This window comes from Somniosus microcephalus, chromosome 1 (genome assembly GCF_052327205.1).
Source record: "Somniosus microcephalus isolate GS21.2 chromosome 1, FLI_Smic_1.0, whole genome shotgun sequence".
NCBI classification, from domain to species: Eukaryota; Metazoa; Chordata; class Chondrichthyes; order Squaliformes; family Somniosidae; genus Somniosus; species Somniosus microcephalus.
The window spans coordinates 385972687-385989518 of NC_140987.1; the positions used below are offsets into that span (position 1 = coordinate 385972687).

The 16832-nt window shown below is 47.7% G+C and overlaps 1 protein-coding gene across 1 annotated transcript in view; it reads left to right on the forward strand.

The window, feature by feature from the left end:
* Positions 1–4224: 4224 nt before the first annotated feature.
* Positions 4225–16832, forward strand: part of LOC147125075 (uncharacterized) — a 200179-nt gene continuing 187571 nt past the window's right edge. Inside the window, exon 1 of the mRNA XM_085997025.1 lies at positions 4225–4591. Coding sequence (XP_085853151.1) covers positions 4529–4591 — 63 coding nt within the window. The 5' untranslated portion in view covers positions 4225–4528. The remainder of the gene's footprint in view (positions 4592–16832) is intronic.

The following is a 16832-nucleotide window of genomic DNA, read 5'->3' on the forward strand; positions in this document are numbered from 1 at the left end:
TCGGTATCAAAATTGATATAAATAATTATGTAATTTTCATTATATTGTAATTGTCAGAAAAAACGACATATATTTACAAAAAACAGAAGATCCTGAAAATGCAGAGGTTGATCTGCATTTCAAAGAGAAAGATAGATGAACAGTGCTGGGTGTTCTCATAAAGGGTGATACCCAAATAATTAACAATTTTCTCCTTCGGAGGCTGATTCATTTGCCCTCTACGTCCAGTAGTTTCTGCCTTTTTATTTCTGCTTCTATCATTTGTAAATGGTGGGGGGGTGAAATTAAAAAAAACTTTCCATTAATGGGAGACCCCCATTGTGTTGGCAATGACATGAATGAATTCCACCAGCTCTGATCCATTCTCAAGGGCAATTAGGGATGGGCAATAAATGCTGGCTTTGCCAGCGATGCCCACATCCCATAAACATAGAAACATAGAAGATAGGAGCAGGAGTAGGCCATTCGGCCCCTCAAGCTTGTTCCGCCATTTAATGAGATCATGGCTGATCATCCAAATTCAGTACCCTGTCCCTGCTTTCTCCCCATAGCCCTTGATCCCTTTAGCCTTAAGAAATATATTTAACTCCTTCTTGAATATATTTTATAAGTTGGCCCCAACTGCCTTCTGTGGTAGAGAATTCCACAGGTTCACCACTCTCAGGGTGAAGAAATTCCTCCTCATCTCAGTCCTAAATGGCTTACCCTTTATCCTTAGACTCTGACCCCTGGTTCTGGACTCCCCCGCCATCGGGAACATCCTTCCTGCACCTAGTCTGTCTAGTCCTGTTAGAATTTTATAAGTTTCAATGAGATCCCCTCTCATTCTTCTAAACTCTAGCGAATATAAACCTAATCGACACAATCTCTCTTCATACATCATTCCTGCCATCCCAGGTATCAGTCTGGTGAATCTTCGCTGCACTCCCTCCATTGCAAGAACATCCTTCCTCAGATAAGGTGACCAAAACTGCACACAATTCTCAAGGTGTGGTCTCACCAAGGCTCTGTACAACTGCAGCAAGACATCCTTGCTCCTGTACTCGAATCCTCTCACTATGAAGGCCAACATACCATTTGCCTTCTTAACCACCTGATGCACCTGCATGCTTACCTTCAGCGACTGATGCACAAGGACACCCAGGTCTTGTTGCATTTCCCCTTTTCCCAATCTATTGCCGTTCAGATAATAATCTGCCTTCCTGTTTTTGCCACCAAAGTGGATAACCTCGCATTTATCCACATTATACTGCATCTGCCATGCATCTGCCCAATCACCCAACCTGTCCAAATCGTACTGGAGTTTCTCTGCATCCTCCTCACAGCACACATGCCCACCCAGCTTTGTGCTGTCTGCAAACTTGGAGATACTACATCTAGTTCCCTCGCCTAGATCATTAATATATATTGTGAATAGCTGGGGTCCTAGCACTGATCCCTGCGGTGCCCCACTAGTCACTGCCTGCCACTTGGAAAAAGAGCTGTTTATTCCAACTCTTTGCTTCCTGCCTGCCAACCAGTTCTCTATCTAAGTCAGTACCTTACTCCCAATCCCATGTGCTTTAACTTTGCACGCCAATCTCTTATGCGGGACCTTATCGAAAGCCTTCTGAAAGTCCAAAAACACCACATCCACTGGTTCTCCCTTATCTATTCTACCAGTTACATCTTCAAAAAATTCCAGATTAGTCAAGCATGATTTACCTTTTGTAGATCCATGTTGACTTTGTCGGATCCTGTCACTGTTTTCCAAGTGCTCTGCTATTACATCTTTTATAATGGACTCTAGCATTTTCCCCACTACCGATGTCAGGCTTACCAGTCTACAATTCCCCGTTTTCTCTCTACCACCTTTTTTAAATTGTGGGGTTACATTAGCTACCCTCCAATCCATGGGAACTATTCCAGAGTCTATAGAATTTTGGAAGATGACCAGCAATGCATCTACTATTTCTAGGGCCACTTCCTTATGTACCCTAGGATGTAAACTATCAGGCCCTGGGGATTTATCAGCCTTCAATGCTGTCAATTTCCCTAACACCATTTCCCTACAAAAACTGATTTCATTCAATTCCTCCCTCTCATTAGACCCTATGTTCCCCGACATCTCTGGAAGGTTATTTGTGTCCTCCTTTGTGAAGACAGAACCAAAGTATGTATTTAATTGGTCAGCCATTTCTTTGTTCCCCATTATAAATTCCCCTGATTCTGACTGCAAGGGACCTACGCTTGACCTCACCAATTTTTTTCTCTTCACATATCTATAGAAGCTTTTACAGTCAGTTTTTATGTTCCCTGCAAGCTTACTTTCACATTCTATTTTCCCCCTCTCAATTAATCCCTTTGTCCTCCTTTGCTGAATCCTAAACTGCTCCCAATCCTTAGTTTTGCTGTTTTTTCTGGCAATTTATATGTCCTCTCCTTGGATCTTATGCTATCTCTACTTTCCCTTGTTAGCCACGGTTGAGTCACCTTTTTTGTTTTATTTTTATGCCAAACAGGGATGAACAAATTCTGTAGTTCATCCATGCGATCTTTGAATGTTTGCCATTGCCTATCCACAATCAACCCTTTAAGTAACATTCCCCAATCCATCCTAGCCAACTCACGCCTCATACATCATAGTTTCCTTTATTTAAATTCAGGACCCTAGTCTCCGAGTCAACGACTTCACTCTCCATCTTAATGAAGAATTCTATCATATTATGATCGCTCCTCCCCAAGGGGCCTCGCACAACAAGATTGCTAATTAATCCTTTCTCATTACATAATACCCAGTCTAAGATGGCCTGATCTCTAGTTGGTTCCTCGACATATTGGTCCAGGAAACCATCCCATATACACTCTCGGAATTCCTCCTCCAAAATATTGTTACTAATTTGGTTAGCCCAATCTATATGTAGATTAAAGTCACCCATGATAGCTGCTGTGCTCTTATTGCACGCATCTCTGATTTCCCATTTAATGCCATCCCCAACCTCAGCATTACTCTTTGGGGGTCTGTATACAACTCCCACTAACATCTTCTGCCCCTTGGTATTTCTCAGCTCTACCCATACAGATTCCACATCATCAGAGCTAATATCCTTCCTTACTATTGTGTTAATTTCCTCTTTAACCAGCAATGCTACCCCACCTCCTTTTCCTTTTTGCCTGTCCTTCCTGAATATTGAATACCCCGGGATGTTGAATTCTCAGCCTTGGTCACATTGGAGCCATGTCTCCGTAATTCCAATTACATCATATCCGTTTACATCTATTTGCACAGATAATTCATCCACCTTATTACGAATGCTCCTCGCATTACAACACAAAGCCTTCAGGCTTATTTTTTTAAAACTCTTAGTCCTTTTAGAATTATTATTTACTGTAGCCCTGTTTGATTTACACCCTTGATTTCTCTGCCTTCCACCTTTGCTTTTCTTCTTCCTGTCTTTTGTTTCTATCCTTGCTTCCCTTTCCTCTGTCTCCCTGCACTGGTTCCCAAACCCCTGCCATATTAGTTTAAACCCTCCCCAACAGCACTAGCAAACACTCCCCCTAGGACATCGGTCCCGGTCCTGCCCAGGTGCAAACCGTCCAGTTTGTACTGGTCCCATCTCCCCCAGAACTGGTTCCAATGTCCCAGGAATTTGAATCCCTCCCCCTTGCACCATTCCTCTAGCTACGTATTGATCTGAAATATCCTTCTATTTCTACTCTGACTAGCACGTGGCACTGGTAGCAATCCTGAGATTACTACCTTTGAGGTCCTATTTTTAAATTTACCTCCTAACTCCCTATATTCAGCTTTTAGGACCTCATCCCATTTTTTACCTATATCGTTGGTACTGAAATGCACCACGACAACTGGTTGTTCACCCTCCCCCTCCAGAATGCCCTGCAGCCGCCCTGAGACATCCCTGACCCTTGCACCAGGAGGCAACATACCATCCTGGAGTCTCATTTGCTGCCGCAGAAACGCCTATCTATTCCCCTTACAATAGAATCCCCTATCACTATAGCTCTCCCAGTCTTTTTCCTCCCGTCCTGTGCAGCAGAACCACCCATTATAAACGAATTAAAAAAATCACATTTTAATCATCCCAGACAGGCGATCATCCTTTTTCTTGAGGGGGAGCTATTGGCGGATTTGCACCTCCGGCATGTTCTGTTTTTATTGTAATCTTGGTTGCTAAGGAGTTGTTTAGCTGGCACCAAGGCTTCCAACTCTCGCCGGCCCTGATGCCGTTTCCATGGTGACACCGATAAACAGCGCGGGTGAAAAGGTGCTGCTTGTTGTTGTTGTTGTTGATGAGGGTGAGCTGACCAGTCGCGGGGGGCAGGCCGGAGTCCGCCAGAGCTTTGAGATAGCCCGATTCAACAGAACGCCCGGCCTTGACAACGGGTAAATAGTTCCTTAACAACCAAGGCCAGTGGCAACCAGAGCCTCTGCAAACCGCTTGAGGGTGGAAGTGAAACAGCCCGGGCGGCCCTCGCTCCCCCGGCCAGCCTCCGAGTGCAGCGCACACCCCGAGGGCCAGGCAAGATGAAAGCCTACCTGTCCTCGTATTCCAAAGATGCGGCCCTTCGCAAGGTCCAGGAGAGAGATGTGAGTAAAATATTTAATAAAGCTGGTTGTGGCTTTGCGAATTTAAAAAAATTACTCTGAGAATTCAATGTCGTGTTGATCACTCGTCTGCCGAGGGAGTGTTCCCAAGTTGCCTAACGAGGAGGGGAGCTAAACAGGACCTCTTTGGGGTTGGGTTGGCTTCAATAGGACTTGTTTGGTGATGGGAGATTGTAACCACTTTAACCATCCAGGGCAGACTCAGCAATCCTTTATGATCTCCAGCTTTTTCCATTTCTGACGAAGGGTCATCGACCTGAAGTTAACTCTGTTTCTCTCTGCACAGATGCTGCCTGACCACCTGAGTATTTCCAGCATTTTCTGTTTTTATTTCAGATTTCCAGCATCCGCAGTATTTTGCTTTTGTAATCCTTTATGTGAGCCGGGCAGGTTCAATGGACCACTGATATAAATCATAGAAATAGAAATCTTACAAATTTACGGCACAGAAGGAGGCCATTCGGCTGATCGTCAACCTAGCTCATTAATGGGACCTGGAGGGGTAGACCTGTCAGTGGGGGCGGGGGGCGGCTGGGATTCTTCCCACTGCAATGCTTGACAAGCAGCAGGAAGCTAACCAGTGCTTTATGTTGATAAGCTGTGCAGGTTTACGTTGGATAAGCTTCGGTAGTACCCTATGCACACTAAGGGCTCCTTAAGCTTAGGCTCTTGCCAACCTGCACCTGTCTGAGTTGTGCCCCTTTGGGGGGAAGAGACTACATTGCGATTCAGGCATAATAACTCATTCTGAGGACCAAAGGAAGCTGCAAGGGAATATTGATCAGGTGGGGATAATGGGCAATAAAGTGGCAGATGGAATTCAATGTCAGTAAATGTGAGGAGGTACGTTTTAGTTAAAAAAGTAATAATTGTACTTTGAATGGGGGAAAACTGGATAATGTGGAAGAGCAGAGTGATTTGGGGATTCAGGTATACAAGACATTAAAAACAGTGCCTCAAGTGGATAATATCATAAAAATCTAATGGAATACTGGGCTTTTTAGCAAGAGGTACAGTATATAAAAGTTGAAATGCAATGGCGGATTCATATAAAGTAAGACCACAGTTGGGACTACTCTGCACAGTTCTGGGTCCCACACTATAGGAAGGATCTTGAGGCAATAGAGGACACAGTGCAGATTTACTAGGATGGTGCCTCATTATGAGATATATATGAAGAAAGACTTGAAAAACTGGGGCTGTTTTTGTTAGCACAGAAAAGATTAAGGGGTGATGTGACAGAGGTGTTTAAAATTATGAAGCGATGGGACAGAGTAGATAGAAACAGACTGTTTTCACTGGTTGTGGGGTCTAGAAAAGGGGGCATAGATCTCAGATCAAATGCAAGAGATTTAGGACAGACAGAAGGAGAAAGGTTTTTTTTACACAGAGGGTTGTCAGGCTGTGGAATGTACTACCAGAGTTAATGCTTGAAGCAGAGACCATGGCCGGGATTTTGTTCACCTTGGCAGGTCCGTGGTGGACGACGTCAATGGCAGGTCCCAACCCCAGTGCTGGCTCCATCCTGCTCTGTGAAATGAATTTCCCTTGATAGGACTTGTTAAGCCCACCCAGTGCTTTTCATAGAAACATAGAAACATAGAAGATAGGAGCAGGAGTAGGCCATTCGGCCCCTCGAGCCTGTTCCGTCTTTTAATGAGATCATGGCTGATCATCCAAGTTCAGTACCCTGTCCCTGTTTTCTCCCCATATCCCTTGATCCCTTTAGCCTTAAGAAATATATCTAACTCCTTCTTGAATATATATTTTATAAGTTGGCCTCAACTGTCTTCTGTGGTAGAGAATTCCACAGGATTACCACTCTCTGGGTGAAGAAATTCCTCCTCATCTCAGTCCTAAATGGCTTACCCCTTATCCTTAAACTCTGACCCCTGGTTCTGGACTTCCCCACCATCGGGAACATCCTTCCTGCACCTAGTATGTCTAGTCCTGTTAGAATTTTATAAGTTTCAATGAGATCCGCTCTCATTCTTCTAAGCTCTAGTGAATATAAGCCTAATCAACCCAATCTCTCTTCATACATCATTCCTGCCATCCCAGGCATCAGTCTGGTGAATCTTAGATGCACTCCCTCCATGGCAAGAACATCCTTCCTCAGATAAGGCGACCAAAACTGCACACAATACTCAAGGTGTGGTCTCACCAAGTCCCTGTACAACTGCAACAAGATATCCTTGCTCCTGTACTCGAATCCTCTCGCTATGAAGGCCAACATACCATTTGTCTTCTTAACCGCCTGCTGCACCTGCATGCTTACCTTCAGCGACTGGTGCACAAGGACACCCAGGTCTCATTGCACTTCCCCTTTTCCCAATCTATTGCCATTCAGATAATAATCTGCCTTCCTGTTTTTGCCACCAAAGTGGATAACCTCGCATTTATCCACATTATACTGCATCTGCCATACATCTGCCCAATCACCCAACCTATCCAAATCATACTGGAGTTTCTCTGCATCCTCCTCACAGCACACACGCCCTCCCAGCTTTGTGTCGTCTGCAAACTTGGAGATATTACATCTAGTTCCCTCGTCTAGATCATTAATATATATTGTGAATAGCTGGGGTCCGAGCACCGATCCCTGCAGTACCCCACTAGTCACTGCCTGCCACTCGGAAAAAGACTTGTTTATTCCAACTCTTTGCTTCCTGTCCGCCAACCAGTTCTCTATCCAAGTCAGTACCTTACCCCCAATCCCATGTGCTTTAACTTTGCATGCCAATCTTTTATGTGGGACCTTATTGAAAACCTTCTGAAAGTCCAAATACACCACATCCACTGGTCCTCCCTTATCTATTCTACCAGTTACATCCTCAAAAAATTCCAGTAGATTAGTCAAGCATGATTTACCTTTTGTAAATCCATGTTGACTTTGTCCAATCCTGTCACTGTTTTCCAAGTGCTTTGCTCTTACATCTTTTATAATGGACTCTAGCATTTTCCCCACTACCGATGTCAGGCTTACCGGTCTATAATTCCCCATTTTCTCTCTACCACCTTTTTTAAATAGTGGGGTTACATTAGCTACCCTCCAATCCATGGGAACTATTCCAGAGTCATAGAATTTTGGAAGATGACCAGCAAATGCATCTACTATTTCTAGGGCCACTTCCTTAAGTACCCTAGGATGTAAATTATCAGGCCCTGGGGATTTATCGGCCTTCAATGCTGTCAATTTCCCTAACACCATTTCCCTACAAATACTGATTTCATTCAATTCCTCCCTCTCATTAGACCCTATGTTCCCCGACATCTCTGGAAGGTTATTTGTGTCCTCCTTTGTGAAGACAGAACCAAAGTATGTATTTAATTGGTCAGCCATTTCTTTGTTCCCCATTATAAAGTCCCCTGATTCTGACTGCAAGGGACCTACGCTTGACTTCACCAATCTTTTTCTCTTCACCTATCTATAGAAGCTTTTACAGTCAGTTTTTATGTTCCCTGCAAGCTTACTCTCATATTCTATTTCCCCCCTCTTAATTAATCCCTTTGTCCTCCTTTGCTGAATCCTAAACTGCTTCCAATCCTCAGGTTTACTGCTTTTTCTGGCCAATTTATATGTCCTATCCTTGGATCTTATGCTATCCCTAATTTCCCTTGTTAGCCACGGTTTCCCTGGCTAATTAGAGGAACTGGGTCTGGTGACACCATTTGATGATGCATCATCAGCCGGTTTCCTTAAAGGGACCATGTCCAAATTTATTTTGACATTTGTGCTGTCAGTATTCTACAGCATTGAGGTGCTGCAAACATTGACAATGACTGCACAAAGGTACAGGGTTGCACCCACATTCTCCCATATGCTTATGGAGGGAGTCACAGCACGCAGGGAGGGCCTCTTTTCCCATGGGCGGAAGAGACCTCCCTAGGACAACAACACAGCCTGGTTGTACATTTTACAGGAGGGCACAAGCAGGGATGTGGTCAGGAGGATCTGGCTGCAGTGGCGCAAACCTATCAATGATCTCAGTAGATCATGAAATGTTAGTACAAAGCCACACTCAACCTCATCCTGCTGTGCCTCTCATTACATCCCCATCACTCTGCCTTCCCTGCTCTACTCCTGCACATCCTTACTCACACCAACTTACCTTAGACCTCCACCCATCCATCTCTCTATTATATTATCACATCCCCATCTCACTAGCCACCCCTCACACTTACCCTCATCCTAGTGCAATCATACCAACTAACAACACACAAGGATAGGCACTTGGGTGTTTTATGCAACGTTCATGTAAAGTTTCTGTTAATGTGGTGTCAAACATTGAAACCTTTATTTTCAACACTCTGGGCTAGAAATTCGGTTGGTTGCGCCAGGGATTAGCACCTAAAGAGGGCAATAACTGGGGCGATAGCCAAATTCCGGTGGGGCGCAAGGCGTTTAGCGCCTCGCCCCATATTGAGCATGCATTTAGCGCCGGCGCTAACGCTTAGCGCTCGCTCATGGGCACAGGCTAATTATGACGTCATCTGAGTGTGCAACGCCTTTTGGGCGCCCCAGACGGGAAATTCAGTGGCGCCCCCCTCCGTAGCGCCTGGCGCTATTAGTGACAGTTTTCCTGGGCCTTACCAAGTCGCTTTCGGGCTGGAGGAGCGTTATTTAAAGGGGACTGGTGTGGTTTAAAAACGGCAGACATTTCTGGTGCACAACTTCCTCGAGAGCTACAAAGAGTTGCTGACCTGCACACTGAGAGCCATTTGACCACTGGGCCCACGCTGGCAGAGGAACGGCAGCCATCTGACCATCGCCTTGCTGTTGGTGAGCCTTGACAATGGGGAACCTTCCTGTGGGCACTTATTATGGGGCCTGCATTGGAGGGGAACGTCCTGCTGCTGCATCATCTGCAAAGGTCACTGAGATGCAGGGAGAGGGGGGCAGGCATGGCCAGACGGAGCTGGCCCAACAGACGTCACCACACCAGACCTTATGCTGGCAGGGTTTCCCAACAGCAGTTTTCCTACATGGACATGCCGGAGGAGCACTGTGTCCGAAGGCTGGGCTTTAGAAAGGAGGTGGTGACTGAGCTGTGCCACCTGCTTCGGAAAAATCTGCAGCCTCAGAGAAGGTCCAGGACATCTCTGCTGGTGGCTGTGAAGATGACTTTTGTCCAGAACTTCTACGCGAGCGGCTCTTTTCAGGCTGCAACTGGAGACATAGCCAGCATCTCCCAGTTTGCGGAGCATTGCTGCATCCATCAAGTGACTTATGCCCTGTTGAAAAGGAGGCGGCAGTACATCTCCTTCCCAATGACCCCGGACAAGCACCGGAAGCGCACAGAGGGCTTCGCAGAGATAGCGGGCTTCCCCATGGTGCAGGGTGCGATTGAGTGTACGCACGTGGCTTTGCGGGCGCCTGTATTCAATCCGGAGGAGTTCCGCATCCGCAAGGGGTTTCATTCGTTGAATGTGCATCAGGTCTGTCACCACCGACAGCTGATCCTCGCAGTGAATGCGCAGTTCCCAGGCAGCAGCCAAGATGCCTTCATCCTGCGCCAGACTACTTTGCAGACCTTTTCGAGTCCCCGAATCACCCAGAAGGCTGGCTTCTCGAGGACAAGGGCTAACCTCTGTGGCCGTGGCTGATGACCGCGCTCCAGATGGCCAGTACCCCTGCTGAAGAACACTGCAAAGCGAGCCGTCAGCGCACGAGGAACATTGTGGAACACACAATCGGCGTGCTGAAGCAGCGGTTCCGCTGTTTGGACCATTCCGGAGGAGCACTGCAGTACTCGCCTGATCGAGTCTCACGCTTCGTGGTTATTTGCTGCATGCTCCAGTACCTTGCTATCCTACGTTCCCAGCCAATGCCAGCAGACATTGCCACCCCAGCAGAGGAGGAGGAGGAGGAGGAGGAGGAGGATGGGAGGGAGGTACTAGCTGGAAGGGCCGTGCGTCTGAGGCTGATCAGAAATTGCTTCTAGGCCCCTCTGACGGAATGATTGTAGCCAATCCAAGAACAGGAATGGAACTGACCTCATACCCCCAAGCCTGTAAAGGGCAAGATGCATGTAAAGAGCAGGCATGGCCATTTTAAATGAACAAAGTGTTTATTACAACAAAAGTGCTCCCTTCCAACATGATTAAACAAAACGATCAGAAATCAGAACTCACACAGAAAAACATTTGGCTCTCCCTCCCGTGAGACTGGTGAAATAAAACATTGCATTCAGCACAAACATTTGTCTCTCCCTCCCGTGAGACTGGTGAAATAAAACATTACAATCAGCAGAAACATTTGTCTCTCCCTCCCGTGAGACTGGTGAAATAAAACATTACATTCAGCAAAAACATTTGTCTCTCCCTCCCGTGAGACTGGTGAAATAAAACATTACAATCAGCATAAACATTTGTCTCTCCCTCCCGTGAGACTGGTGAAATAAAACATTACAATCAGCAGAAACATTCGTCTGGGCTTGCGTCAACCTGGACAGGGGCACCCCTCAGTTCTTGCCCCCTGATGGGGATCATGGTCTTTTACTACTCTGGCCCCTTCCCACCCTGGAGCTCCTCCTTAAGGGGACCCCAGTGGCTGCGGCAAGGCTGGGGGAGGCCTGCTGACTGTCCCTGAGCGCAGATGCCCCTGAGGTGCGTCCTGGACGACCTCTGGGCCTAGAGGGCCCAGCAGCTGACTGCTCCACCTGTGCATGGGTGGAGGCAGTCTGTCCTGCAGGTGCTGGCAGCTGCAGTGGTGAAGTGCCAGTGGTGGCAGCAGGCATGCTGTCATCCTGAGAGAGGACAGCACCTCCCTGCTCCATCAACACACTGGCACTCCCATGGGGCAACACCTCAGCATCCGGAGCAATCTGTTGGAGCACAGATTGCTGGCCTGCTGTGGTGCTGTGAGGGCCCCAGGTAATCATGCCTGAGCCATCGAGGGTGGCAGCAGTCACTGGTCACGTGGCCTCCATTTGCGTCTGTCGGAGACCAGCAAGTGACTGCGTGGCAGCACTTAGCACTTGCATGGCAGGTCCCATTACTTCAGTGAAGCCCTGGACAGTCCTTTCCATTGCCTCGGCCAAGCCCAGGACACTCGTTTCCATTGCTCCGCTGAAGCGCTGGACACTCGTCTCCATTGCTCCGCAGAAGCGCTGGACACTCCTTTCCATTGCTTCGCTGAAGCTCTGGACAGTCCTCTCCATTGCTCCGCTGAAGCCCTGGACAGACCTTTCCAATGCTGACCCGAAGTCCTGCGCACTCCGGGCCTGTGCTGCACCGATGTCTTGGACACTGGTCGCCAGTGTCTCGATGGTTTCAGGCAACCTGGCCACTGCAGCCATGAGCTCAGTGTGCCTCCGGCCAGCCTGGGCGCTCATCTGCGAGAGGGCACGCACCTCCTCTGCATTCTGTGCAGCAGTCATCGTCACCTGACTCGCCCTCCGGGGAGACGGCCCCCGAGCTTCCCTACTCCCCCTGCATTGCTGCAGCCCGCTGGTGCCCGCAACTGGCTCCTCGTCCGAGCTGGCCCCCCCGCTCCCCTCCCGAGAAGGTGTGCCCCCAGTCCGCCGTGCGCTGTCTCGCTTGAGGCTTCTTCAGATGGTCCGGCTTCCTCGTGATCATCGCCTCCAGAGTCACCCATAGTTGCAGCTTGAGGGCCCGCCTCCTCCTCGGACGAGTCAGCAGCTGAAAGGAGGGAGGAACAGGAGTGCCTTTAGCGTCAGGTCAGGATGGCAGCGAGGGAGGCATGAGTGCTGCAATGTACTGGAGTGGGTCGACAATCAGAGATCGTGCTGGTGGGGGGAACAAGTGGTAGGGGAGAGATCCAAAAGGTGAGAACCTTACCATCATAGGCCACTATGGGGTCGGCAGATGCAGAGGTGACAGGAGCACTCAGCCGGGTCCCCATGATCGTCCGGACCCTCTCCTCCAGTTCGCTGAGGGCTTGGATGTTAGGCGCACCTCCTCCATGGCGCCTTTGCTCGCGCCTCATTTGGCCCAGCTTCGCCTGCAAGAGAAAGGATGGGAATTGCTGTAGCATGCTGCTCTGAGCACACATCACCTGTCCCCCATGGTTGAATAGCCTTACATCATGCAGTCAGTACACATCACCTGCCCCCCATGGTTGAATAGCCCTTACATCATGCAGTCAGCACACATCACCTGCCCCCCATGGTTGAATAGCCCTTACATCATGCAATAAGCACACATCACCTGCCCCCCATGGTTAAATAGCCCTCACATCATGCAGTGAGCATACATCACCTGCCCCCCATGGTTGAACAGCCCTCACATCATGCAGTGAGCATACATCACCTGCCCCCCATGATTGAATAGCCCTTACATCATGAAGTGAGCACACATCACCTGCCCTCCATAGTTGAATAGCCCTCACATCATGCAGTGAGCAGCATGTGCATGTGTCTTTCCAGAAAGGGCCACAGGTGCTGGCTGACAGATGGCCTCTGGGGGTTCGGACACCCTCTAGCCATAAAGTCAGATGCACATGGAGGGATGAATAAGATCGTGGAAAATGCACTCACCCTGACGACCCGAGTGAGGTCGTTGAACTTCTTTCTGCACTGGACCGCACTCCTATGGACCACGCTCCTGGATGCCACTCTGGTAGCCACTTCCCTCCAGGCGCGCCAGTATTCAGCAGGTGGCGCCCTCCTGCCATCCTCAGGGTACAGTGTCTGACGGTGGCGCTCCACAGCGCCAACCAAAGCCTGGAGGGCCACCTCATCAAAGCGCTCAGACCTCTGCCTCACCCTCAGCATGTCTGCACAGCCTGGAGTACCTCTGGTAAGTCTGAACCGAATTTAAGGTGTGCCAGGAAGTGCTTTGTCTGGTGATCCTAATTGACCCGCCCCTTTAAGAGCTGTCCGGCGCCAGTGTGTCTCGGGATCAGTGATTATTGACCGCACCTGCGCTCTGCCGCGCCGCAGCGATATTGGGTAGCGCCTCCGCGTTAGCGCCTTAAGAGTCGCGTGCAGCGCCTGATTTACCGCCGCAAACACCATCAGGGGCGCAACGACCCAATATCGCGCCAGGTGGCGCTAAGTCGCAACTGGCGGTAGTCTTTGCACTTCGCCAAATCTAACGCCCCAAACGGGGCTATACCGAATTTCTAGGCCACTGTGTTCTTGGACAGATTTGTGTGCACCTTTGGAAGTGGCTTAGTGAGTGGCAGTGAATGGTGAGACACAATGGTCATGTGTGTGAAAAGAATGGCTTGGGCATTGTAGGGATGCTTTATGGTGTTGGTGTGGAGTGGTGCCAACCTAGCGCATCATGTGGCAGCCAGGGTGTACAGCGTCAAGTGAAGTAAATGTGGCCATGGTGAGGCCATCCCTGGCCTCCTGGGCAGCAATGTGGTCGGCTGCTGATGCCCTCTGTCCTGTGCAGGATCAGTTGACTGCGGAGAAGGTTAGTGTTGTTGTTGGTGCTGCTTGTGTGCCTGGTGCTGCTCGTGTTGGGGCTGATCGTAGTGGGATTCTGAGGACCAAGGTGAGAGAGTATAAAGGGCACCCATGCTGATGGAATCGAGGGCAGGTGAAGTAGAGATGACAGAAGCGATCTGTCAATGGTGAGAGAGGTAATGAGGTCAGACTGGATGGAGACTTGTGTAAAGACTTGCAGCACGGTGAATCTGTTGTGGAAATGCAGTGAGGAGCAGCTTGTGGCCGAGGGAAGATATCTCTGTAAGGTGGGAGCTTTTACTTGACATTTGAATGTGTCAACTCATCAGCTGATTCACTGGCCACTGAACTCCCGCCTCAGCTTGACAGACGTGGTCCACGACCAGCATGGACCTCATGGGCGAGCTGTCAAATACAAAAGGTAAGCTGAAAATCATTCTTAAGTGGCTCTAAACAAGCCACTAATTACCTGAATTGAGTTGCCCACCGCTGCCTGTCGGGTCTACTCAGCGCTGACAGACCCGACATCAGGAAAGGCGCATGGGAGCAAGTTGACAGCAGGTTTCTGACTCGCTGTCAAAAATATCAAATATCAAATCCTGCCCACCTACGCCCCAGAAAATTCCGGCTCATGTCAACATTTAAGAACAAGTTAGATAGGTGGTTTGAAGGAAAGATGTAATAAACAGATATTGAAACAGAGTGGGTACATGGGATCAAGACTACTGCTCATGTGGTTAATTAAGATTACTGTTCATGTAGAGAATAATTGGCAACATAGACTGATTGGGATGTATGGCCTGTCTCTGTGTCATAATTTCTATGTTATTTTATGTAATTCTCTGAAATAGGAGTCAGCCAAATGTGGTTAAAACAAATAACTTTTATCACCACTGAAGAATTTCATTGAGTCAGCCAAATGACAATTATCAAATAAGTAGCCTGATTAAAAAGTAGGCATTTTCTCAGCAAATCTAAAGTGACACATTATAAAATAATCTGCTTTACAATTTGTTCCACGCTTCCTGTATGGTTAGATATACAAAAGACAATGTTCAAAACAAAATTATTTCGAATTATAGTGGGAATCAATAAAACAGATCTTGCCTATACTTACAGAATAAACAGATTGCTTAATCAAGTTAGAGGGTCGGTTTTTATAGTGAGAATCAAAATCCCAATACTTAAGCAAATATTAAACACACCTACTCCATTCTTTCTTCTACAAATTATTTCTTCTAGAAATTCTGCAATGGTACTTATTGTTAAGAGCTCCTGTTTATGTATCATGTCTAAATTCAGGACATTTGGGGCAACATTTCCTACTTGCCTGTTCTTCCAGCATTTCCGTCCTTTTAAGTTAACCTTGTCTCTGATGTTCCTGTTGTTGTCTTCTCTGTCAGATATTTAAAAAACTATCAGAATAGATTAAAAATGGACAAAAAGTATAAGATTTCAAATGGATTCTTGATAGAAATGCAGTCAACATGATGTTCCAAGGTCCTGTCCCCTTGTGCTTCTGGTCACCACATTACGGGAAAGATGTGATTGCACGAGAGAGGGTACAGAGGAGATTTACGAAGATGTTGCCAGGTTTGGAGAATTTTAGCTATGAGGAATGTTTGGATAGGCTGGGGTTGTTTTCTTTGGAACAGAGGAGGCTGAGGGAAGACTTAACTGAGGTGTATAAAATTATGTGGGGCCTAGATAGAAACATAGAAACATAGAAACATAGAAGATAGGAGCAGGAGTAGGCCATTCAGCCCTTTGAGCCTGCTCCGCCATTCAATGAGATCATGGCTGATCATCCAAACTCAGTACCCTGTCCCTGCCTTCTCCCCATATACCTTGATCCCTTTAGCCTCAAGAAATATATCCAACTCTTTCTTGAATATATTTAATGAACTGGCCTCCACCGCCCTCTGTGGCAGAGAATTCCACAGGTTCACCATTCTCTGGGTGAAGAAGTTCCTCCTCATTTCAGTCCTAAATGGCTTACCCCTTATCCTTAGACTATGACCCCTGGTTCTGGACTCCCCGGCCATCCGAAACATCCTTCCTGCATCTAGTCTGTCCAGACCTGACAGAATTTTATAGGTTTCGATGAGATCCCCTCTCAATTTTCTAAACTCCAGTGAGTATAAGCCCAATCGACACAATCTCTCCTCATACGTCATTCCTGCCATCCCAGGTATCAGCCTGGTGAATCTTCGCTGCACTCCCTCCATGGCAAGAACGTCCTTCCTCAGGTAAGGTGACCAAAACTGCACACAATACTCAAGGTGTGGTCTCACCAAGGCCCTGTACAACTGTAGCAAGACATCCTTGTTCCTGTACTCGAACCCTCTTGCTACGAAGGCCAACATACCATTTGCCTTCTTAACCGCCTGCTGCACCTGCATGCTTACCTTCAGCGACTGGTGCACAATAACACCCAGGTCTCTTTGCACTTCCCCTTCTCCCAATCTATTGCCATTCAAATAATAATCTGCCTTCCTGTTTTTGCCACCAAAGTGGATAACCTCACATTTATCCACATTATAGTGCATTTGCCATGTTTCTGCCCAATCACCCAACCTGTCCAAATCGTACTGGAGCTTCACGACATCCTCCTCACAACTTACCCTCCCACCCAGCTTTGTGTCAGATAGGAAGCATCTATTTCCCTTAGCAGAGAGGTCAATAACCAGGGGGGCATAGATTTAAAGTAATTGGTAAAAGGATTAGAGGGGAGTTGAGGAGAAAGTTTTTCACTCCGAGGGCAGTAGGGCTCTGGAACACATTGTCTGAAAGGGTGGTAGAGGCAGAAACCCTCATCACATTTAAAAAGTACTTGGATATGC